The sequence below is a fragment of the Canis lupus genome, chromosome 26 (assembly GCF_011100685.1).
Source record: "Canis lupus familiaris isolate Mischka breed German Shepherd chromosome 26, alternate assembly UU_Cfam_GSD_1.0, whole genome shotgun sequence".
NCBI lineage: Eukaryota > Metazoa > Chordata > Mammalia > Carnivora > Canidae > Canis > Canis lupus.
The window spans coordinates 4706002-4730578 of NC_049247.1; the positions used below are offsets into that span (position 1 = coordinate 4706002).

A 24577-nucleotide genomic window follows, 5' to 3' on the forward strand; every position below is an offset into this window, starting at 1 on the left:
GCTTTGCATCTACGGATACATTTCAGACTCTGAAACCTAGAAAGAAATGGATTCAAATAAAAATTTTAAATTAAGTTAAATTAAATTAAGAAAAATAATAAAATCAAGCAACAAAACTACTGATCTAGATGTGTATGCACATTGGGAGGTTAAGCCATAATCCAAAAACCAGATACAAGTTATCTTCCAGAGAATCAAACAATGGCATTCTGAGAAAAGGGAGGGGGCCCCAGGCGGCCTGGAAGAGTGAAGAGGTGGTCAGGGGGTGTCTGACTTTTGGTCCTCCTTCCATGCGATTATGTCACACAAAAACACTCAGGGTCTCAGCTGCCTTGTTTCGTTTGGTGTCTGGCTCTCAGACATGCTACCACGCAAAGAAGTTAAGACAAACAGACCAAGGCAAAGCACAGCATGGCCTCTGCCCTCACTGAGCCTCAGAGCAGAGTACCCCCTCTCCAGCCCTGCTGAGAAGAAACCCAGCCACACCCAGGAGGGCAGCGACCTCCAGGGCCTCCAAGCCTATGTCAACCCTGGGAGAGAACACAAGCCATAGTCTCTTCCCTTTCTGGGGGAAGCTGAAGCATCAAATACAATCCCGTGATGTAATCGCATAATCCTACTTTGCTTATACTAATGTGTAGAGAAAATTGCACAGGTTATGTTTTAGGACGGCGTCTTAAATGAACTCGAGTGTTCACATTTAATGCAGGGTGACAGGAGCTATTAGTGAGAGGAATTCAGGAGAAATTGAGAAGTTATTTGTTCTTTGTAAGAGACAAAAAAAGAAAGCCTTTGTCCTCTTGTGGCAAGTGGGGAGGAGAAACTGTTCCTGCTTTCCAGCCAGGCTGTGAGGTGCTGAGCGTGTTCTCTCTTGTCCTGTCGTGTTTCCACCACGACTGTGACAAGGACACACTGGCTGTGCTCACTTGAGGCGCCCCAGCCCACTGCCAAGGATGAAGGCCCCGGCCCAGCCGCCCCAGCTGCCCAGCTGCGGCACGAGTGGCCACAAAGGATGGTTGTTCTGAGCCGCTGAGTACTAGGATGCTTTATTATGCACCAGTAGCAAAACCAATCCAACTATAAAATGAAAAAAGCAAAAGTAAAATACGATCATCTTCGTGTTAAAAACAAGATCGACGCAGAGCAAAGAAACTGGAAATGGATGTGTCAAAAAGTGTCTCGAGGCAGTGGAAGAAAGATGATTTTTATTCTCTTCTTTATAAATGTCTGTGTTTAACACATTTTCTACAATGGGAAAAATATATTTGAAAAATGAAATAATTTGCGTGACTCAATTTCCTCACCACTTGTACAGAAGGAACAGAAGTTTCTTTGTATGCTAGGAAAGCAGTTTGGTGGGAAGGAAGTGTCACTGGGATTCAATAGTCTCGGGCTTGGTTTCTGCCCCCTTCCTGCCCTAATCTGCTTGCAGGCCACTTCTCTGAGCACTAAAATGAGGTGGAGGCACTTAAAAGGGTTGAAGTTGGGACTATGTGTTAAAAATATGTACACAAAGGCCATTCAATGATAAGTTAAATCAGGATAACTCAGCATCTAGGTGCGAGGCCTAGAACCTACATTTTATACTAGCCCCCTCGAGATTTGCAAGCTAGACACAGAACCTCCAGTGCAAATTCTCAAGACTTCCCAAAAACATGGTGTTATTACTTTTTAGGTACATGAAGTATCCTAATGAGCTTAAAGGAAATGATTCTTTCATTCACTGAGAAGCAAGGTGCCTTGCCCTGTCCCTCCAGCAGCGTCTCCCGGGAAACCCCTCATCTCACCAGCTGACAGAGGAGAGAGGTTTGCAGGGTCCAACCCCAAGATCACAGAGCAGGGAGAGAAGGACAGAGTCATAATAAACCGACAACCGGCACAGGGTCTGTTCAATGTTCCTGAAGGCCCAAGGGTATCTGTATGCAGAACTTCCCTTCGTACCTATGACTCTGTTCGTGGTGCTCATTTTCTTTCCCTAGGCTGGGTGTCACTAATCTAGATCAGTGAACCACTGACCTGAAAAGGGCTGCCAAATAGTTATGTCAGTTAATTTTTGCAGAATCTGAATTTTCAAAAAAAAAAAAAGGAAATGAGAACAGAGGAGCAAGGTGATATGCCTAACATCACACAGCAAAATATGAATGAGCTAGGAAATAAGATTTGTCTCCCCGGCCAGTGCTCAAGACCTTCCACCATATCTGCTTCCCATGGGCATGAGAGATGATAAGAAGTTTTGTGCTGTATCCCTTTGAAAAGAGACTGCTGAAATTCAGTGTCAAGGATGGGACTACTGGCAGGTTTCCCACCTTCCCACCTCAACCCAGCAGAACGAGGACAAGTAGCTCCTGCCCTCAATGTCTCTGCTGTGGATGAGCATCCTCCCTACAAGGCCCTCGTCTCTGCAACAAGGTCTGAGAGGGAGATGCTTCCCCAGACCTCAGAGTGGGGTGGGACCCATGGAGCCGGGGAGGCAGGCTCAGCGAGAGTCTTCGTCTTCATGAAATTCGGGAGATTAACCTGATAAACGCTTGGCAGCTGTTCCAACGCACTGCTTGTTATCTCAACAAGCATAATTTAGCTCCACGATGATAAACAATACTTCACAAGTGCTGATAACGTCTGACGCAGTGACATTGGCAAATAGAGAAGACACTCAATAATTTGTTCTTAGAAACTTCCTTGGAGCTAACCATCTCCTGTTGCCTGAAGGTGATTTTAAAGGGGGGGTTTCTGGGGGATCCCTGGGTGGCGCAGCGGTTTAGCGCCTGCCTTTGGCCCAGGGCGCGATCCTGGAGACCCGGGATCGAATCCCACGTCGGGCTCCCGGTGCATGGAGCCTGCTTCTCCCTCTGCCTATGTCTCTGCCTCTCTCTCTCTCTCTCTCTCTCTCTCTCTCTCTCTCTGTGACTATCATAATAAAAGGGGTGGGGGTTCTAGTGGCAATAATTATAGTGGATTATACATACTTTCTTCCAAATTCGTAATTAAATTGGAACTCCCAAGTTCTCTTCTCTCAGGGTGGGACAAGGAAGTGGCTGGCGGGTCCCCGTCACAAGGCACCCCTGCATTTCCACCTAGTACTGTCACAGCCTCCTTCCTGGGGTGAACTCCTGGCACATTCCGCCAGGACCTTTGCAAAAACTCCCAATCTTGCAATCCTCAGTCCATTTGCCACACAGCAAGCAGCCAGACTTCCTGGTTCCTTCTTTCTTCCTTTCTTAAGATTTTATTTATTTATTTGACAGAGAGAGAGCATAAGCAGAGGGAGCAGCAGAGGGAAAGGGAGAAGCAGACTCCTCACTGAGCAGGGAGCCTGATGCAGGACTCAATCCCAGGACCCCAAGATCATGACCTGAGCCAAATGCAGACATTCACTGATTGAGCCACCCAGGCACCCTTCTTGGTTATTTCTGAAACATAAATCAGATCAGATCCCCTGCTGAAACTCTCCAGTGACTTCCTACAGTTCACAGAAAATCCGAACTCTATAATCCTGCGAGGCTGTGGCCTCTCTGGCTTCATCTTGTACCACACTCTGTGCCATACTTGGGGCCCCTGACCCCACTGTCCTCTGACGACTTCCTGCAACACTCCGAGTCCCTGTCTCCAGGCTCTCATGTGCGTTTCTAATGTGCGTTTCCCATCACTGAAACTGTCTCCTCATCCTCCATCCCTTAGAGTAAGGGACCCTTTCTCATGGAGCATGTTTATCAAACTGTAAGTCACATTCATGGGTCAGGAAATCAACTGAGTGGACCCCAAAAAGCACTGTTTTGTTTTATTGTGGTATAACTGGCGAATAAAAAAAAGTGTGTACATAAGGTGCACACGTGATATTTTTAGAGAAGTACACAGTGTGACACAGTGTGTGTGTGTGGGGGGGGGGGGAGAACACTTAAGATCTACCCTGTTAGCAAATTTCAAGTGTACAATATAATTAACTGTAATTGTTAACTGCGGTCACCATGCTGAACATCAGACCTCCAGAACTCATTCATCTCTCATTATTCACTATAGTCAACATATGGAAACAATCTAAATATCCATCTGTGGATGAATGGATACATATATATATATATACACTTTATATATATCACATTTTATGTGTGTATATATTATATATATATTATACATACTACATTTATAAAAACATTTATAAATTATATATGTATAATATACACACACAATGGAATATTCAGCCTTTAAAAGGAAAGAAATCTTGCCATTTGCGACAACACAGGTGAACCTAGAGGACATTACACTATATGAAATAAGCCAGACGCAGAAAGACAAATACTGCATGATCTCATGTATATGTGGAATCTAAAACAGTTGAACTCACAGAATCAGAGAACAGAATGGTGGTCAACAAGTGTTTCTTAAAATAACAAAATAGAGCTGTGGTCATCTTCATGGTCATTAGTATGAGTCGTCAACAGGCAAGTATTTCCAGACGGGTGCCCTTACCTGACCCCTGACAAGAGGGCACTTTCTGGCACCCTGGGGGTTGGATGGAGCCCTGCCACAGCCAGGACCAGAGTTGAGACAGCAAGTGATGTGTGACATCATTGAGCCAGAGCAGTTAAAAGCCAGGACAAGACTCTCCAGTTATTTCTCTTTCTGCTGCAGTAACTGGCCAGAGCCGACATACTGGCTGAGTCCCAAAAAGAGTTCCCAGAATAAGGATTATGCCAAGCCAAGAGACCACAGGTCAGAAAACATCTTCGGGAAAGGCTTTGCAGACCACATAAGTTTTCTGTCACATATTCCTCCTTGTTTTTCTTTAACTTTTAAAATATAAAGTATTCTTAGCTTCTGGGCTGTGCAGAGACAGGCCATGGGCTGGACTTGATCTGTGTCAAGTCCAACCCCTGTTCCAAACAATCTATGAATTGTCTAGCACAAGCAAAAAATAAACCTTTGTTATTTTAGGTCTCCGAGAGATCAGAGATGATTTCTAAAGCAGCATAACCCAACCCATCCTAATACAATATAATAAAATAGAACAAAATAGACAAATGTCACAGCACATCACACACGGTAAGGGTAAATATCATTTTTATACAGAGATGTGCACGATGCCTGGGTTTTGATATAAAATGGTCAACATGTTTATGGAATAGGTCGTAAATCCCCTCCCCGGAGGTCATGGCTGAACACTTCCCACAAGCCTGCCCCCCACCATCGTCTATCACAGCACCCATCACGTTGTGCACTGCACTCATAGGTTTTATTTAAATCTCCCCTCCTTCACATTTGCATGGTCTGTTCCTCCCTACCTCCATCCCGCTAGACTGTCTGCTTCTGAGGGCAGAAAGCACGTCCAGCACTTGCATCACTGAACACCCTGCCTGGGGTGTAACTGACTTTCACTCAATATCTGAATGGAAAAATGAACAGGTACTTCCTTCCCACACAGTGTGTCTTGATAGGGAAGGGGTGCAGAGCCCTAAGGGGGGCGGTGCACTCTCATTTGGAAAGTTCCTGTCTAAGGAGCCCTGACATATGCAGGAAGTCCAGGGAGACAGAGGGAAAGGGGGTCAGGTGGCTATTAGATGGGCAGGCCAGGGGCCAGTGGGTCAGGCTTGCTCAGATGCCCCCAGGAATCCAGACATCCCCGGTGTGTAAGAGGGGATGTCTGGCAACTGCGCCCGAATGCATGGGGCTGTCCACACTCGCCTCTGAGAGGCTGAAAGCACAAAATGCTAATAGACAGAGGCACCATCATTTTATTTAAGTCCAAATGCTTATTTAACACTACAATACCTGGTGTTTCTAGAATGCCCTTTTGAAATTTCAAAGCATTTGCTTAAATTTTAAAATCTCTTGGGGCACCTTGTTGGCTCAGTTGGTGGCGCATCTGACTCTTGGTTTCAACTCAAGTCCTGATCTCAGGGTCTTAGGATGGAGCCCCACATCCCCGCATCTAGTTCAGTGGGAAGTCTGCTTGGGATTCTCTCTCCCTCTGCCCCTCCCTCCCCAAACCTGTTCCTACACGCACACACTCATTCTCTCTCTAAAATGAATAAATACATCTTTAAAATTTTTATTTATTTATTATTTTATTTTATTATTATTTTTAAAGATTTTATTTATTTATTCATGAGAGACACACAGAGAGAGAGAGAGAGAGAGAGAGAGAGAGGCAGAGACACAAGCAGAGGGAGAAGCAGGCTCCATGCAGGGAGCCGGACACGGGACTCGATCCCGGGTCTCCAGGATCACACCCTCGGCTGCAGGCGGCACCACCAGGGCTGCCCCCCCCCCCAATTTTTTTTTAAATCTCTCTGCGTGATCTTACAAGACCTGCAAAGTCAGTGTATTGTCTCTTTTACAGGTAAGAACAGAGACCAGGTTAGCTGCTTGCACAGTGTCCCACAGCTGTGGCGTCATCCAGCTAATCTGCAACCCTGGTTTCTGATCCCCATCAGGGCTTTTCGCCAGCTGTAGTCAGCCCCATGATGCTAATTTCTCCTTGGTTCGTGACTTCTGGTTGAATTTCCTTACTACCTTCTCCTGATTTATGAGTCTATTTGTTAATTTTGTTCATTTGGAAAGGTAGGTTTATCAAAAAATGACACATTATTTCATTGGTTCCAGGTGTGTTTTTGTATGTTTTGTTTTGTGTTTTTTTAATGGCTTTATTGAAGTGTAAATGATAGACCAAAAATTGTCCATATTTAATGTAGACAATTTGACAGTTTGAAGTATGCATGCACCCATGAAGCCATCATCACAATCAAGGTAAATAAACATATCTATCACTTCCAAAAGCTTCCTCCTGGGGTTTGTTTTTTTCTTTTTCTCATAGTTAGAGTGCTTGGTTTGAGATCTAACCCCTGAACAAGTTCTTCAGTGTACAATACCACGTTGTTAACGACAGGCATGATGTGTAGCGCATCTCTAGCACTTACTCATCTTGTTTTGCATCTCCCCATTCTCTCCTCCGCCACCTTGGCAACCACTACCCTGCTCTCTGCTTCGATGATGGTGACCAGGTCAGACTCCTCATACAAGTGGAATCATGCGGTATTTGTCCTTCTGTATCTGGCTTATCTCATTGAACATCATGTCATCCAGGTTCACCCAAGCTGTTACAAATGGCAGGATTTCTTCCTTTTTAAAAGTGGAATACTATTCCACTGTGTGTATATACTGCATTTTCTACATTCATCCAGTGCTCTCTGTACTGGGAGGGCTGGATGGAGTTCAAGGTGAAAAGACAGGGAGAGGTAGCAGATCCCCCAGAGGCCCAGAGTGCCCCTTCCCTGGGTCTTCTCTAAAAGCCCAGCTCTTTGTCTCAGGAAAGAGCCAACAGCTTCTCCAGCTGGGTCTCAATAAGGAAATGAAGGCACAACGACTCCACCCAGGGATGTCAGTGGCTTTGCTTGGTCTTTAATTGTGGGACAGAACACTTCCTCTTCCATCAAAGAAACATTCCCCAAAAAGCAGCATTCTGCTCCTGGGTGGAACGCCCCTGCTGCCGTCACTGATGCCAAGAACTGAGTCCCCCCTCATCCATCCCGCTCCCACCCTGGAGCCTGGCTCGAGGGCCCTCCGTCAGGCGTGTGGAAAGAGGGACCGGCCGCCTGTTCCTGAGATCTGAGTGCATTCCGCAGTTCACCACACAGTTCCCACTTCCAGTCCCACACAGCGGCTGACCACTTGCTTCATCTCGTTTCTTCCCCTGGGGACCTCATTAGTCTCTCCCCTGAGACTAAAGAAATAAAAAATTGAAAAGCTCTCAACAACAAGGGGCCTTCCGTGATCAAAGATCAGACTAGGCCTTTCTGGAACCGTGGTGGGGACGGATGAGGTACGCGGGGTGCTTAATGAAGGATGTGAAGCATGGATTAGTATCAAAGTGAGGCACCAGATTCTGTAACGGAACACAAATGTGGTATAATTCAAAAGCATAAAAATATATGTAAAACTGATAAATATCCAAGCAGAGGAAAGTGGGGAGAAGTGCAAGGGTGCTATTCACTCATCTATCAATGAAGGGAGTCGATACCAGCATTGTCTTCAGTGATAGAACATTCTACATCTGTGCTAGTAAAGTCACCACTGGCCACACACGGCTACCGGGCCCTTGAAATGTGGCTAGTGCGACTGGAGAACTGAATTTTAATGGTATTCAATGTTAAATCAATTTACCTTAAATAACCACAAGTAACCAATGGCGCCATATGGGATAGCTCAGGGGCTCTGGCCCCTCAGAGCGGCGTCTGCACACTCGTGTTCCCAGCGGCGTTATTTACAGCAGCTGAGGTAGGGAAGCCGCCTAAATGGTCCACGGGTGAGTGGATAAATGAGATATGACATGTAAGAATATATATATATGTGTATATAGTATACATCCTTGAGAAAGAAGGAAATCCTGCCACTGTGACCACACAGGTGAGTCCGGAGGACACGATGCTAAGTGACATAAGCCAGACACAGAAAGACAAATACCGCCCGAGCTCATTTCCGCGCGGAATCCAAGTTCGCCGACTGCGGAGAGGCAGGGAGTGCAGAGGTGGGTGCCAGGGGTTAGAGGCTGCGGGAGATGGGAGGTGGGGGTCACGGCACAAGGTGTCAGTTCTGGGTGGGATGGGTAAGCTCCGGGATCCAAGGGACAGCGTGGGAGCACAGTGGGCAGTGCTGCGGCGTCTCCCCGAAGGCGGCTGAGAGCAGGTCTGAAGGGTTATTACCTGCCTATGAAATGGCAACTACATGAGCGGACGTTACCTGCCTTGTACACAATTTCTATTCGTCAATTATACCCCGATAAACCTGAAGACAGTATTTAATGAGTGAATAAAGAAATAGAAGCTGCAAATGGCAAGACAACCAAACCACCGCGCTACACGGACGTTAAGCCTGGCTGTGGGAGAGCAAGGCAAGGAGGGGCTGGGGCGGGTGGGGGCTGCAGTCAGGATAATAGCAGAGACAGAGGGGCTCGGCTCGGTCAGCCCTTGCTTCCCCAGAAACCCTCACCCTGGTCACAGCAAGGGGTCTGGATGATCCGCAGCTCTTGCACTACCTGGTTTTTGAAGCTCAGAAATCTCACACTAGCCTGCCTTCCGTTGAACAGAAGTGAGAAGGAGAAGCCAGCGCGGAAGCCCCCGGGGCGGTGGCCGGAGGCTCCCTCGCCGCCCCTCTCCGCGCACCTTCGCGCACCTCCGGGGGAGCCACGGACCTGCACGACCTCACCCAGGGCCGCCGCGGGCCCGGATCTCTCATCTTCCCCGAGCTCGCGCAGAAGGTCTGTGATGAGCGGGCTCCTTTCACCTGAAGACGACCAGGCCTTTCCAGAAGGGAGCCGCCCACGGGCGCCCACCCGCGGCAGGGCCCACGGTGCTGCTGGCCGGGGGCTGGGGCAGGTGCCGCCGGGCGGGGGCGGGGCTGCCCGAGGACGCCGTCGTCCCTCACCCTGGGGGAACCGCGGCTTCTCCGGGAACCAAGGGCTCGCGCAGGCAGGACGTCGGGGGGCGGGGGGGCAGGGGGCAGGTGTGCAGAGACCTGGGGGGGGGGGGCGGGGAGCGCGGGGCAGGTGCGGCCACAAGCTGGTCTGCGCGCGCCATCTAGTGGGCGCCCCGGGCACCGTGGCCCGTGGTGCCCTCTGCTCGGGAAGGAGCTGCTGGAGCCAGAAGAATCGCCTTCTCGCCTTCTCGCCTTCTCGCAGTTTGCAAAATCAAGGCCACCTACGAAAAGGTGTGCTGGGCTCTGCACTAAGCTATGCAAAAAAAGGGGGGGGGCACATGACCTGCCAGTTCTCCCCTGCGGCGCGGGGGCACAGCTGGGTGCTCAGCGAGGGCAGGGGCACAACCATTATTTACAGTCTGCGGCTAATCCAATTGGTCAGTGACCATGCCGCGCTCCTAGGAAGTATTCTCAATCTCAGCACTACTCTGAAGTGTCTCCCCTTGAAGCCCGCTGGCATGCCAACGAGATGGAGCTGTTACCTTTATCTGGCGCGTGCTATGGGCAGACACTGGGCATGTGCCGTTGCTTCACTGTTCATCCACCCAAAGCCTTGATGAGGCTAGTAGGAATTACATTGTCCTTTTGCAGGTGGGATGACCAATGTTCATGAAGGTGACTGTGCCAAATATCCCAAAGCTTATTTGGGTTCGGTCTGAACTGATGCTGCCTTTCTACAAGCACACCTGTTTCCCAGCTGTGGAGAGCAAGGTCTCCTGCTACTGACCCGCAAAGAGGTGGGCCAAGTCCTTGCCCTGTAAGCTTCTGGGGTGTCATTTCCAAATAGGGATCTCAGTTTTGGAGGAAGCACCTGGAAGGCTAAGCGCTCACAGACAACTTGCATATTCATCATGCCATGTGTTGATAAATAACCCAGTTCATTCGTCAACAGTAAAGATTTTTTCTTTCCAAAGAAGATAATTATTTTCTCAGAGTACAGCCTCCTGATGATTTTACCACCTTTAAGAGTGTGTGTAAAACCGAACCAAATAAAACCCTTCACATAATTGCTCTTGATTTTGTCATTTGGGGCTCATCACCCAGCAAAATAGAACAATTCCTGAGCAGAAGTCATTGATGGATGTGCCGTTTGGTGGATGTTTTCCTGAGATAGGTCATAAATATTAATGGTATTGACAGAGCCTTAAAATGTGTCCTGTCACATTCCTGTGGCACCAAAAGCACCCAGAATCCTTTGTTCTTCTGCCTGACAGCCATCAGTTTCTATCCCAGACTTGCTTCCTGGGTCTATTTTTCCTGTTCACCTTCAGAAATTATCTATCAGCAAAGGTTTGCCAAAAAGATGCAGGTCAACTGAACCAAACAGCTTAATGGTTTTTTTTTTCCTTCTCCTTTTCCACTTAGCTGACTCCAGTTCACTCTCCAAAAGCAATCCTTTTCATATTGTTATTTTTTAAATGTAAGTTAGGAAATGACATAACATCTAAATCCAACAATGGGGTCACCACGGTGATAGGTTTACTGAATACACTCACTGGCATCACGCACTGCAATAATGTGAGCCGTGGGCAGGCAAGCGGTGTCTGGCACATTATAAGTGTGCATACAGCAGCACTTTACAAAGTGCATGGCTTTAATCTCATCCGACAAAGATGGTTATTTCTGGTCATTTGTAAAGTGTTCCCACTGGACACACATTCTCCTTGACAATTTCAAATTGCTCCTTTCAGCTGTGACCGGGTTGGATCAATCAGGTGAAACCATGTGTATATAGCCAAGCTAACAGCTATTTGCAGAACATCTTGGCTCTTTCTTGTAGGAGAGAACCTAAAAGACAGCATTGCATTGGGTTTATTCCAGAAGCCTACTGCCAAGGGTTGCGTGCTGTCTCCAACAGGTAAGTATACTAACAAATTTGTTTTGGTGGAAGGGGAGGTATTTGGGCCTTCTGGGTGGCCTTATAAAGCCAGGAATCAATAAAAATGCTTTTCTGAGGCCCTGCAATCCCGTCCCTGTCCTGGTAAAGGGAGTCTAGCCAGCATGATTGAATGAGAATGTGCACATCTCAGTGTATGGTTGAAGACATCCTAGCCCTGTAAGTCACCATCCAGGACATCCTTCTTGCCGGCGACATGCACAGTATGGGACTGGGCTGCTCCTGAACACCATCCAGATCTAAGCTGGCAAGTCTATAGTATATATGTAGCTACTCGCCCTTCCTGTGCCTGTAGTGGGTTAATGCCCTCCCTACCCCCCAACAATTCATGCCCACTGGAATCTCAGGGTGGGACCTTATTTGGAAAGAGGGTCTTTGCTGATGTAATTCGTTAAGATGAGGTCATCCTAGGAGGATGAAGGTGGGCCCTGAGCCCAATGACTGGGGTCCTCCTAAGAAGAGGACAAACGGAGACGAACACACACAGCCAGCCCTCTGGTGGCAGAAGTGGAGACTGGAGTGACGTGACCACAAGCTGAGGAATGTCTGGAGTCAGCACAAGCCAGGATGGGCAAGGAAGGACCCAGAACCCTTGAGTCTTCAGAGGGAGTGTGGCCCTGCGGACATCTTGCTTTTGGAGCTCTGGCCTCCAGAACTAAGAGAAGTCCTGTTGTTTTCGGCCATCCAGTTGGTGATAATTCACGATGGTGGCCCCAGGAAAGGAATAGAGCACCAAAGACAAACTATTGACAGATCACCGCCCGCACTCCTGCCTCAACACAGCAGTGCGCCGGCGTGCTACCATTTGGCACAGGATATAAACCCACTTTCCACCCCCAAACCAGATGGCGTTTTACAGGATACATCGTAGTAATAAAAAAAGGGGGAAAAAAAGAAATGGGAACCATGTAAATATTCATCAGTAGGGAAATAAACTATGGAATAGCCCACCATAGAATACTACAGAGCAGTTTTTTAAAAATGGATGAGTTAGCTCTGTTCACATGGGCATGAAACAGCCTCCAAGACATATTGTTGACTGTGAAGAATGTGATACACAGCACAACACCCTTTGTTTTAAAACACAGACACAGACACACACACACACACACACACACACACACGACAATACTCGTATTTTCTGCAGTCAACAGATATGTGTCTGGATGAAGATACATAGTTCCGGATGAGAAACATAAAATGATAAACTGTGGTTAACTTGGGGAAGGGGCTAGGATTGTGGGCTAGTCTGCAAACATGTAAGCCTTGCCTGAAATGTACTAGGAGGATGTATTCAAGCACTGTTAGATTTTATTTTTAAGTTTTAAACAAAACAAAAGACAAACGACAAGAGAAGACTCATTCACAAGCCTTTAAAACTTCCTGAACTGCCCTCCCACCTAAAACCTCCCAAAGCTATGGCAAACCCCAAGGGATGGCAGATGCCTGCTGGACCTTCCAGAGGGTCAGAACATTCCTGGCTCAGAGCTGCCTCGGGGCTGGGGGCTCTGAGGACAAAGGCTACCTCTCCAAAGCCCAACCACATGCAGGGCAGATGGGCAAAGGACAAATATTGACAGCCGGGGAGGAAGAGAGATGCTCCATGAGAGGAAGCAGGGGCTTAATGAGATTTAAGTGCCCAGTTTTGGGGGTGCCATCAGGCACAATCATCCCAAGAATATAAAGTAGCCTCCTGGGTGCTTGAAGTTTCAACATGGCAAGCAGAGTGAATCACAGCCATTGGCTCCAGCAGCCTGAGTGAGCAGATTGGTAGCTGTGTGCCAACAGATCAAATAAGAAAAATTTCACATGGCTTTGCCCTGGGGAGAGAGGCAACCCAAGCCCTCTCCCCCATGGGAGCAAGAACCAGCTTCCTCCAGTATGAAGGAAGAGAAAGGCACAGGAAAATAGGCTTCATAAAATTGGGAAGCTCTAGAAATTCCCCCAGCTCCAAGCTAGAGTCAGGAGCACCTGCAGTGGTCCCTCTCTGCTCTGGAGCCCACACTGTGGTAACTTCTCATCTATACACACCACACCTGGGCCTCCTCCAATCCAATGACCTCAAAACACCACTATGCCAGAAATCCCTTATGTTCTCTTGTACGTACGCCATTGTTCCAAACTCCTATTTTTGACAGGCGATCATGCTGGGTTCTATTCTGGACAATTCCCATATGTGACTTCACCACAATCCTGGGCTGATTTCGCACATTGGGGAACTGAGTCTCAGAACAGATAACCCACTCAGCCAATGTCTTGTGGCTGCTAAGTATCAGAGCCAGGATTTGAACATATAGCTCCAGAGTCTGCTAATACTCTCCTGGTCCAAATCCAAAATAGACACAGAGACTGGGAAGTCATTTCAAAGCCTGGAAAACCTGTGCCTGGGGCCCCACCTCTCTAGGGATAACAAGCAGCCTCTTCTTCACAGCCTCTTCCTTTTCTCATGGCCCCATGGGAACAGCAGGGAGTAGAAAGTGGGTGTCCTCCACTCTGGAGACCACAGATCCTCATTCCAGGCTGGGAAAACTCTCTCTGCCCTCATCTTCCTACCTTCAGAGGTGCCCCCACTCTCCCTGACTCTACTCCCCAAATGTGTAGAATGAGATGAGGTCTATTTATAGAGGACCAAAAAAAAAAAAAAAAGCCACCATCATCTCCTCAGAGAGAATTTCCCCATACCTGAGGTGACATTTGAATGAACAAGTGAAGAGCTGCAGGAAGAGGATTCCAGGTGGAGGTGGAGGTCTTAGGGTAGAAAAGGGTTTGGAGTGGGAAAGTGAGGTCTGAGGGGGCCAGGAGTCAGATGTGCTGAGCTTTGGATACATCGGTGAGAAGGGAGGACTGGGCAGCCATCCCAGGGCTTTGGGCCGGGAGGCTGCAGGATCTCAAGTGTGTTTAAGCAGAGCACTCTGTGTGCACATGGAGAGTAGAGTGCAGGGTGTCAAGGGTGGACACAGGAGCTGAACCAGCCACCTAAGAGAGGGCTGATGGGGCTAGAGATGGGGAGTGGGGAGGGAGGCTGCAGAGGAGACAGCGAAAGGGTGCCCATCCCTGCACTCAGCACACTGTACCGAGCTTGTCTGTGCATACCCCTGCCCTACTCCATGAGCTGTGGGAGGGTTTCTGGAGGGCAGAGACCAGCACTTGAGTGTCGTGTGTATTTGTGTCTATATGTGTGTATGTGCACACACTTATGTGTGTATGCATACACGTGTATATATGTATGTGTGCATATGTACATGGGGGTATGTGTTTATCTTATCTTTCCCATCCAATTTCATGGACCCCTGAATTCTAACAACAGATACCTTCTGCAGACCCCAGGTTAGGAAGCCTACTAGATTTTATTTTGTGTATAATGGGAAGCCACTGGATGGTTTTAAGTGGGATGAGTAGGAAGAGGCAACATGGTCTGATTTATGTTGCAAAAACAACAGTGAAATACCACAAAGCTCGGACTATAGAGTGTGCCCTTGGACAAATGCCTACCAGGCACTATTCACCATCAGATGGTGGGCTGTGTGCTGCCTGACAAAGCTGATGAACAACCGTGCTGGTCTCTACCCTCCAGGACCTCACGGTCTCGTGGGGTGGGGTGGAGATATAGATACATAACTCCAAATATGACTCTGCTCTGACCCAGAGCCTGGAAATATGGAGCTTTACATAGAAGAGGGTTTTCAGATGTGATTTAGTGAAGGATCCTGAGATGAGGATGTTATCCTGGCAGCCCAGTGTCACCACAGTGTCCTTGTAAGTGAAAGAGGAAGGCAGGAGAGTCAGAGTCCAAGAATCGGGACATGGTAATAGAAGTAGATGTCAGAGCGATGTGGGGACACAAGACAATGAATGTGGCAGTCTCCAGAAGCTAGAAATGGGGAAGGATCAGATTTTCCCCAGTGCTGCCAGAAGGAACATGGTTCTGCTGACATTTTGATTTTTGCCCCGTAGACTCAACTAAGACTTCTGACATCCAGAATTATGAGATAAATTTGTGCTGTTTTAAGTCACAACGGTTGTGGTAATTTGTCATAGCAGCTACAGGAGAGGGATACACATGCCGAGAACAGTGCCTGGGTGCTGGGTGGCCCGTGCAACATTAGCTGTTACCACCAAGGCCTACAGAAGCTGCTGCCTTCCTCCACATGCCCTGCTCTTTCCCACCCCCTCCCCTTGCTCTGTCCACTCTAGCCATCGGCCTTCTCTGAGGTCCTCAAACACACCAAGCCTAATTCTGCTTGAAGACACACACTGCTCCCTCTGCTGGGATGCTCTTCCTCCATAGCTGGCTTGTCCTCCTCAGTTAGGTCTCAGAACAGACACAGGACCCTTAGAAGGATATCTTTTGGATGACTCTGACACTGCCCACCCCCTCCCGGCTGTTCTGCTACCATGAGTTCTTAGCACCTGAAGGAATGAAATGGACTTTACTGGAATGTGACACCACGAGAGCCAGGGCTCTGTGCCGGCCCATCACCATCTGCTAGAACACTTAGTAGGCACATGGGTATTGTTGGAAGTAAATAAGTACATGTCTAGGTCTTGTAAAGTCTCAGGCTGATACAGCTAAAGACAAATCTGATTATCTCTTTTTTTCTATGCAGAGCCTGTGTACCCAGTTGCCTAGAAACTCACCAAATGTGTTCATTTTTTTATTCCAACCTGTTCAAAGATAATGTGTTTTTTATCTGCATGTGCAGAGCTGGGCTTTTTAGTTTTAAGAACTGTAATTGTATAGTGGACTCCAGCCCTGCACTCCATGCCACTCCTGGAAATAAGTCTCTAAGCTCAAAGCTCAGTAATTGGATGGAAAACTGAAGAGAAGTGAAGGGGAGTGAAGGGACACAGTGGAAGGGAAAAGACAGAAAACTTGTGCTTTCATAGAGAAAAAGAAATAGGCACCAAGTTAGCATTTCCCAGGCATGGAGGGGACAGCTTTAGATTTTCAAGGTAATGCAAAAAACAGCATTATTATCCTGGGTTATGACACTCCTCTTTTTAGACTGCCCTTTTTAAGATGGGATTTTGAAGGTTTTGACCATCTGTGCTATTCTGCTAGAAATGGAAATATCAGAAACAAATGGTTTCCAACTCCAAAATTTCTATCAATTCCATATTTTCCCTTTCCATGTACCAAAAAAGAAAATAATGAATTCAGCACACAGTGTATACTAAATAAATGTCTGTGTATAGCAATTGACTGGAAGGATGGAAGGAAAGAAGGAAGGAAGGAAAAGAGGGAAGCAGGAAGGAAGGAAAAGATAGATGAACTAATGGATGTATGAAAGGACAGGTGGATAGATGAACAAACAGATGGACAAGCAGATGGATGAATGGATATATGAGTGGATGGATGGATGGATGGATGGATGGATGGATGGATGGATGGATAGATGGTCAGACAGATGGGTAAGTGGACAGACAGATGAATGGATGGAAAGATGAATAGCTGGATGAATGAATGGATGGATAGGACAGATGGATGGATGGATGGATGGATGGATGGATGGATGGATGGATGATGGATGGATGGATGGATGGATGAGTGACAGATGAATGGATGGATGGATGGATGGATGGATGGATGGACAAATAGATGGATAGGTGGATGGATGGATGGATAGGTGGATGGATGGATGGAAAGATAGATGGATGCATACCTCACCACTGCCACTGTTCCTTTGCAAGCCTTCCTGCCTGGTCCATTGCATCAGCCTCTGTCCTAGCTTTCATGCCTGGGGTCTCTCCCCAGTCCTATCAGGCATTCCCCCAAAGCTACATATTAACTTCATGGTACATATTGGTTTGCTACCCAGGGTCACACAACTGTGGTAGCAAAGTTCTAAACCATAAGTTGCCTCCCTGGGTAACAATGCCCCCTCAAAAGCAGCAGTGAGACTGAATGAGGTACCCCATGGGCAGCAGTGACAGCTGACTGCCCACCCAACAGTTTTCCCTCCTCTCCTGTAGGTCACAGCTGCATCTCCAAAGGCCAGGTCTTTATCTCCCCACCTCTGCACCATGGCTATCTTGACTCAGTAAATCAAATTCTTTCTTTCCTCCAGGAGGAGAACCCACCACTTACCCTGAGACTGAATGTCTGCTTTGCCTTCACCCAAAGTCTAGCAGATGTGCCCGTATGTGGCCAGAGTATGACGGCCATGACAAAAATAATGATGACTAAATGTGATTGAGTGCTGATATTGTGCCAAGCCTTCCTGCAGTATCCCAAGTCCTCACAAAACCCTTAGAGGCAGGAAACCTTATTTCTACGGTTTACATATGAGGAAACTGAATTTCAGATAAGTAAAGTGATGTGCCCACAATAACAAAGCTAGTAAACATTACAGTTCAAATTTCAGTCTAAACAGGTTGACCCAAAAGCCTGTTCTCTTGACCAAAATGTTTCACTACCAACTACCTCAAAGGTAAAAAGGATTGAAATTTTCCCAGTATGGGGATGCCTGGGTGGCTCAGCGGTTGAGTGTCTGCCTTCAGCCCAGGGCGTGATCCTGGAGTCCCAGGATCGAGTCCCACATCGGGCTCCCTGCATGGAGCCCGCTTCTCCCTCTGCCTATGTCTCTGCCTCTCTCTGTGTCTCTCATGAATAAATAAATAAAATCTTTTTTTAAAAAAAAGATATTTTCCTGGTATGTATATCACCCTGGTAAGTCAACAGGATAACAAAACTGACAAGGTAGAGAGAGTCATTAATTCTACACAGCAGTTGAATCTGCTTGAATCTACATGGGGTGGTTTTCCACTACATATATGACCTTTATATTTGCCTGGATATTGTAAGTATGTTCGTATCTGTTGGATCTCAGTCCATATGACACCGCTGGGTGATAGACAGAACCAGTATTCTTATTGGGAAATTCACACATGAGAAACTGAAACAAAGAGAAGTTAAGTGAGCTCTCTATGGCTACATGGAAAATGAGAGGCCAGATGGGCTCTGCCCTCAGGTCTCTTCTTTCCAGCCCCTAAGATTAGAGGATGAGGATGTGTAGCTACCACAGGAGCCTTCCTAGCCCCAGACCTGGGGTGGCCCATATCCTCCTGGAGGAAAGGCTGTGTGTGTAAATGAAGAGGTTTGTGATTGCTGTGCCTGTGGTGGCTCTACCCACACAGGGTGGGATCCCCTGGAAGAACAGAGTGCCGAGTACTTTCCTGATGATAGGAGGGCAGTGTCCCCGGAAACCTGGAATGTCAGAGGTGGTGGGTTGGTGGGGGATGACCCTAGGGTCCAGAAAACATCACAGACAAGAGCTAGGGTGGCAACAAAAGAACAGATCATGGGAAGAGGGGTGAAGAGTTCTAGGTAAACAGCCTGAGGAAGACCAGAAAGGGGAGAGTGGGGTCCCACACAAGGAGAATGGGAGGAAAGTAATGGATGTCCACATCACAATTCCCAGGATCTATGGATATGTTACTTTGCATGGCAAGAGGAAAAGTGAAGACTCTTGAAGTGAGAAGATTTTCCTGGCTAATACTCAAGTGGCCCCAATGTCATTGCAAGGGTCTTTAAAGGAACCAAGGGAGGCAAGAATGTCAGAAAGGATATGTAATGGCAGAAGCAGATGTCTGAGTGACATGGAGCCAGGAGCCAAGGGATGTGCAGATGGTTTCCAATATCTGGAAAAGGCAACAAATGGATCCTCTCTCCCAGCCTCCAGAAGGGCGCAGTCCTGCTGACACATTGGTTTTAGCCCAGTGAGACCCATTTCAGCCTCCAGACTACAGGATGATGACTTTGTGCTGCTTTAAACCATTAAGTTTGTAGTGATTTATTACTGAGGTAAAAGGAAATTAGCACAGCAAATGAGAGCTCCATCCAGTGGACTTAGGTTCTGATGGTAAATATAACCATCCTTCGTTTGTTGAGCAAATACCATATACTAGGCACCATGCAGGGTGCTGAGAAAGCCCCTGGTGGTCAGAGCAAACGCAATCCCTCCCATCCAGGAGCTTGTGATCTGGTTTCTGCTTATCAAGCTATTGCTGCCCGGCTCCAAATTCACCCCTCATTACCTGTTCTGTGAAAATGGATCTGAACCCTTAATATTTTTCCTTTGCCAAAAGGTCAAAATGTTGAATTTTGTCAGGGCACTGGAGAGATGTTTCAAAGAGAAAGGGCTTGCCTTCTGATTCTGGCATACTCTGTCTGCGGGCTACTGTGGTGCATGCACCATGACTTCTCCAGCACAGTTGGCTCCCCTCGTGTCCAGCTCCTGCTGCGCCCAGCACCCAGAGGCTCTACCCAGCAACCACCTTGAGTGGTTTGGTGTCTCTGATGAGATACCTCTCTGTAAAGAGCAGTCTTCAGAATTCTAGCAAGTTCTACCAGCATGTTACCTGAGCAACTTCTCCATGTTCAGTGAGCTGTGACCATCCCATCTCCAACAATGGCTGGATCTCAGGGTAGGGAGGCTTGTTCCTTGGGCGCTCTAGCTCAGCCCTAGGGCAGTGGATGCTCCTGATGTCTGCCACTCAGACACTCTTTAGAGTTCTCTTCACTTCTTACTGAGCAATCCCTCATTATTCCAGTCTCCATCAAGATTAATAATCCTTTATATTAAACTTTCCCTGTCCAAATTCTCTCTCATGATTGGAATCTGACTGAAATAGATGTGCACAATCATATAAATAAGCATGAATTGCAGACAGTGATATGATCTATAAGAGGCAAGTGAGCAAGATTATAAGGAGGAAAGAGCTAATTTGGCCTGAGTGGCCAGGGGAGGCCTCTCTGAGTTTACCTTTAAGGTGAAAAGAGACAAGAAACCAGGCAGTGGAGCATCCTGGGCAGGCCCGGGACTCAGTGTGGCTATGTCCCCAATGCACACGCTTTTGATGAACAGGACACATACAGGACATCAGAGTCATATTGTACAATAAAACCAGCAAGATGACAGCACCACCCAGAGCCCGTACACCTTCAGATCCATCCCCTGCTAGGTTCTGGCTCTGGAGGTGACACAGCCCTGGTTCCCGGGAACACCTCCTCCTGCCTCCAGTCTGGGCCAGGTAGACTCGTTCTTGCCAGGGTTCCTGGCTCTCTTCTGTTCTGTGTCTGGCTTCTCATCTGTTCTAATTCCTGTGAAGCTGAGTGCTTGCGCTTACATCACTATGTTCTAACCACTAAAGCAGTTTCTGCTTCTGGGTACAAACTGATACAATAACAAGCCCATTTGTGTATGTTTGGCGGACAAGTCATGTAGCATCCTTACATCATGCAGAACTCGTCCAGAGTTAGTTGTCTCTGAGAAAGAAGAAAAGAGGTGGAGGTGAGAAGGGAGGAGGGGAAGAAGGGGTGAGGGAAGTGGGAGAGGACGTGCGCAGGAAGAGGGAAAAGGAAGAAGCATATAGAAGGCACTTCTGCTAAGCACGGTGGGCGGACTTCACCCCTAAGGCCACCCCTTGGCAGTTGTGGGTTTGGAGAACAGGGAAACAGCTGCCTACAAAAAGACGAACTACCAACTTCGGTCCTAAGGCAAACTTTACTAAGCAGCTCTGGTCCCTTGGGGTCATTTCAGAGCCAGTCTTCACAGTGATCCAAGAGACAGGTGGTGATACACAGCACCACTCAACCATCCAACCCTGCCGCTTCCCTGCCAAGAAGAACCAAAGCCAAAGGCGAGAAACCACCCCTAAGTAAAGATCAGGCAGCCAGGGAGCACCGTGAAGCGACTAATAGGGACATGCTGTGCGCACAACACGCGTAAACCCAGCCTCCCCGGAGCAGCAAGGCGTTGGGACAGCACCTAAGGGCGAGGGGCAGCGGAGAAACCTCCACACCCCAGTGTGGCAAGGCCAGCAAACGGCTGGCATCCACTGGACTCCACAGCCGGTGCCCAGGCGCCTGTCAGTAAGACACGGGAGCGCTTCCCCCCCAGGGAAGCGCTGGCCCCTGCCCTCCTGTGAGCGAGGACCACCTTCCAAATGGCTGCTTTTCCTGCTCTCCCAGGCCCTTCCTTCCTGTGTGGGTTTCACATCTCCTTATCTCCTCCTCCCCTTGGTTGTGTCCTGTCCCCACTATGAGCCCTGACCCTGTGAGGGACATCCCAGTCAGCCTGGAGCCACAAGTTAGGTCTTCAGGCAGCATGATGAGAGGATGTCACCACAGCCAAAGAGCATTTGAGCATCTCATCAGGAAAAGTTACCCCAGGAGACAGGACAACCAGCACATCCCCTGAAGGACATCCCCTGGAGCCCAATAACAACAGAATAATTGTCTGTACTGCCCCACACTTTTCTCAGAAGGGGACTTAGGGCAAGATGCTAAAACTAAAGTTGTTTTGCTACACTGTTGCAAATGCTGAGTGTGCTATGACAGCATTAGGGCAGCCATAAACAACCCCTATCAAATGGTCAGGGCTGTGTTCTGATAAAACCTTTTCTACAGAGGCAGCAGGCTGTCTCCACTCAGCCAATCATGGGTCTAGACCCCTGTCCTCAGTCCAGCCTCCTTTCCAGCTCCTCCCAGAACCGACACCTGTCCATCAGAGGACAGCACCACGTTCTCCCGTGGAATTCTATCCTCAGTAGCAACGGGAGGCTACAGAATCGCCAGGGAATCAAGTGCTACACAATAAGCATAGAACAAAATTATAAGGACTTGGCCAGATCTATGTCAATCTGGAGAATCAGAATAGTCTCATTCTGTCTTAAAATCCACATCCATCCATCCCTGCCCCTTAATGGGGATATTTCCTGCTGACTGTGGCTGCACCAAAACCAAAATGCAGATCATTGCAGGTGTGGGTAAACTCCCGTGGTGCTAACTTTCAGGATCTAGGTGAGCCCAAGAGCTTGGATTGAAGCCAGGGTTCATTCATTCGCAGCATCTATTAACTGTCTCAGGCACTGTTCTAGATGCTGGAGTCACAGATGTGGACACAAGTGACCAGAGCCCTACCCTCATGAACCCCACCTGTGGGGAGCAGATGGATGGGGAACCCTGAAACTCCAACACTGATAACATCTATGAAGATGAAACCAGGTGGTGATGTGCACAGAGAGTGATGGGGGAGGGGGACAGAGAGCCTGTTCTGCCCAACGTGGTCAGTGGGGCGGGTTGGGGGTGGGGTGCGTCTTTTAACAATCAAGTTGAAGACAAGGAGCCAGGTGTGGAGACACTGGGCATAGACCAGAGTAAGACACAGATATGGAAATTGCAGACTTCATTGTAGGGTGTAGGGTTTCATTTGCAAAGATCTTAACCCTGGTATCCAACTTGAGTATGGATGATAGAAGCACCCATGGACTGCCCTAGAACATCTGGGTGCTGACAGGAAGGTCGAAGTAATGCAGAATATTTCACATTCCACTGAACATTTCCAGTGCGGAACAGGGTACTAGGAATGTGGCACTCCAGGTATTGAGCATGCTTATGGCTCACCAGCACTACCCTTTTCACATTCTGGAACCTCATGCATGACCCTGTTCTCAGATGTGGCCCGAGCCTGGTCGTGAATGGAACTTCAACCAAGCTCAGTGGAAAAATCTGGTCACTCCAGGCCAGAGGCAGAAACCCAAGTGGTTTTATGAACTCTGCGACCTTATATAGCCTCAGATGGTCAGTTCCTACCAAGGCTGCTTCAGTTTACTCACATTTTTCAGCTTGCCCGTCCCCACACTACCTGGGACCTGCCTGGTGAAGCTGAGTGACCAGGGCTGCTTGCTCATTGTGTAGAGGGCCGTCCCTCTACAGGGTGCATTCCATGCAGTGCAGCACTTGGTCCTCGTGCAGGCACAGATTGAGACAATAAAGAGCAGGAGCCCACAGAAAACATTCACTAATATCCACAAAGGAAAAGGGATTTATGGTAGACCCCAAAAAGTTTCCAAAAAATTATTACAGAAGGTAGGTAAATAAAATGTAATCTAAGTGCATTTCCCTTACTTAAATATCCTCAACTCAAGTGCATTTTTAAAAACAACATATTATAAAATGCTTCATGTTTCTTTGAAAAGCATTCGAAGAAAACTTCTCTGTGACCCTCTTATGAAGCTCAAATTTCTCACCATTGCAAGAGGAACGATGCCCACAAAGGATGTCTGGCTGACAAAGATCTCAGAGACGGCCAGCTCACTCATGGAGTCCTCCACCGGGTATTCCACCTGCCAGGTAATGGGCTGGGCCCCGGCCAGACCGCTGCTGTTGTCAATCCCAAAGTCCACTTGCAAGATCTCATAGAAGGAGCCATTTACCCTGGAAAACACATGTCAAAGTGCAATTTAAAACCTGAGGCTCAGTAGACATCAAGGAGGTGATATATTGCCACATTCCTCCTTGCTAATTGAGAGTGATTGCCAGCTTCACCATAGCATATGGCAGTGTCGACACAGCCTAAGTCATGAGTTGCCCGCTGGTAGCTCACACCTCCAAATGGGTGGGCAATCCATCTGCAGGCCTCATGAGAAGCAGACTGTTCTTCCCTGAATGAGCAGGTCAGACAGCTCTCCCCACCCCCATGTGTGCACACACTGCCATCCAGGACCACACACAGCAAGGGGCCCTGAGGCTCTAGTCTGGTGTTACCATCACTCCATTCCTGAGGCATACCTTGGACTCTGGCCACCTCTACTTTTACTTGGCTGTGTGTCTATGGACCAGTGGTTCAAACTCTGGGCTTTAGGATCTGGGGAGCACAGGGACACCTAGGTGGCTCAGTGGTTGAGCATCTGCCTTCAGCACAGGGTGTGAGTCCCGCATAGGGCTCCCTACAGGGAGACTGCTTCTGCCTCTGCCTATGTCTCTGCCTCTCTCTCAGTGTCTTTCATGAATAATTAAATAAAATCTCTTAAAAAAAGGATTAGGAGAGCACAGTGGTGACCTCATGGGCTGGTGGGAGCATCATGAGATCAAGCATGGGAATGACTCCATAACTTCTTGGTTTACTACATAACTATGATCAACACATAAGAAGCTATAGTGTCTTCTCATTTCGTGAGCCTGGAATGAAATGAGATGTGAGAATCCACCTGCCTTAATGTTTGTTTGGAGGAGAGGAAGAAGGTGGTTGGTACACATATAGGTGAAAAAGACCAGCGTCATTCTCAATATTTTTGAACACAGAGAGCATCTCTTCATTGACTGAGATATTGTAAGCTGTAGGCTACTGTACCAACAGCAGAAGTCACTGAACAGAGAGTTAAAACAGAAGCCATCCAGCACAGGATTTGTGAAGGACTCCTGTTGTG

The 24577-nt window shown here is 47.9% G+C and overlaps 1 protein-coding gene across 5 annotated transcripts in view; it reads right to left on the reverse strand.

Annotated features, from left to right (window-relative positions):
* The window catches only part of TMEM132B (transmembrane protein 132B), a 409478-nt gene that overhangs the window by 72511 nt on the left and 312390 nt on the right, over nt 1-24577 (reverse strand). For 4 of the 5 annotated variants that reach the window (XM_038574739.1, XM_038574742.1, XM_038574741.1 and 1 more), the window contains one exon: nt 23399-23585. In XM_038574739.1, coding sequence (XP_038430667.1) covers nt 23399-23585 — 187 coding nt within the window. Of the gene's footprint in view, nt 1-9184; nt 9206-23398; nt 23586-24577 lie in introns of those variants that run through there. The other variant, XM_038574745.1, reaches the window with a different exon arrangement.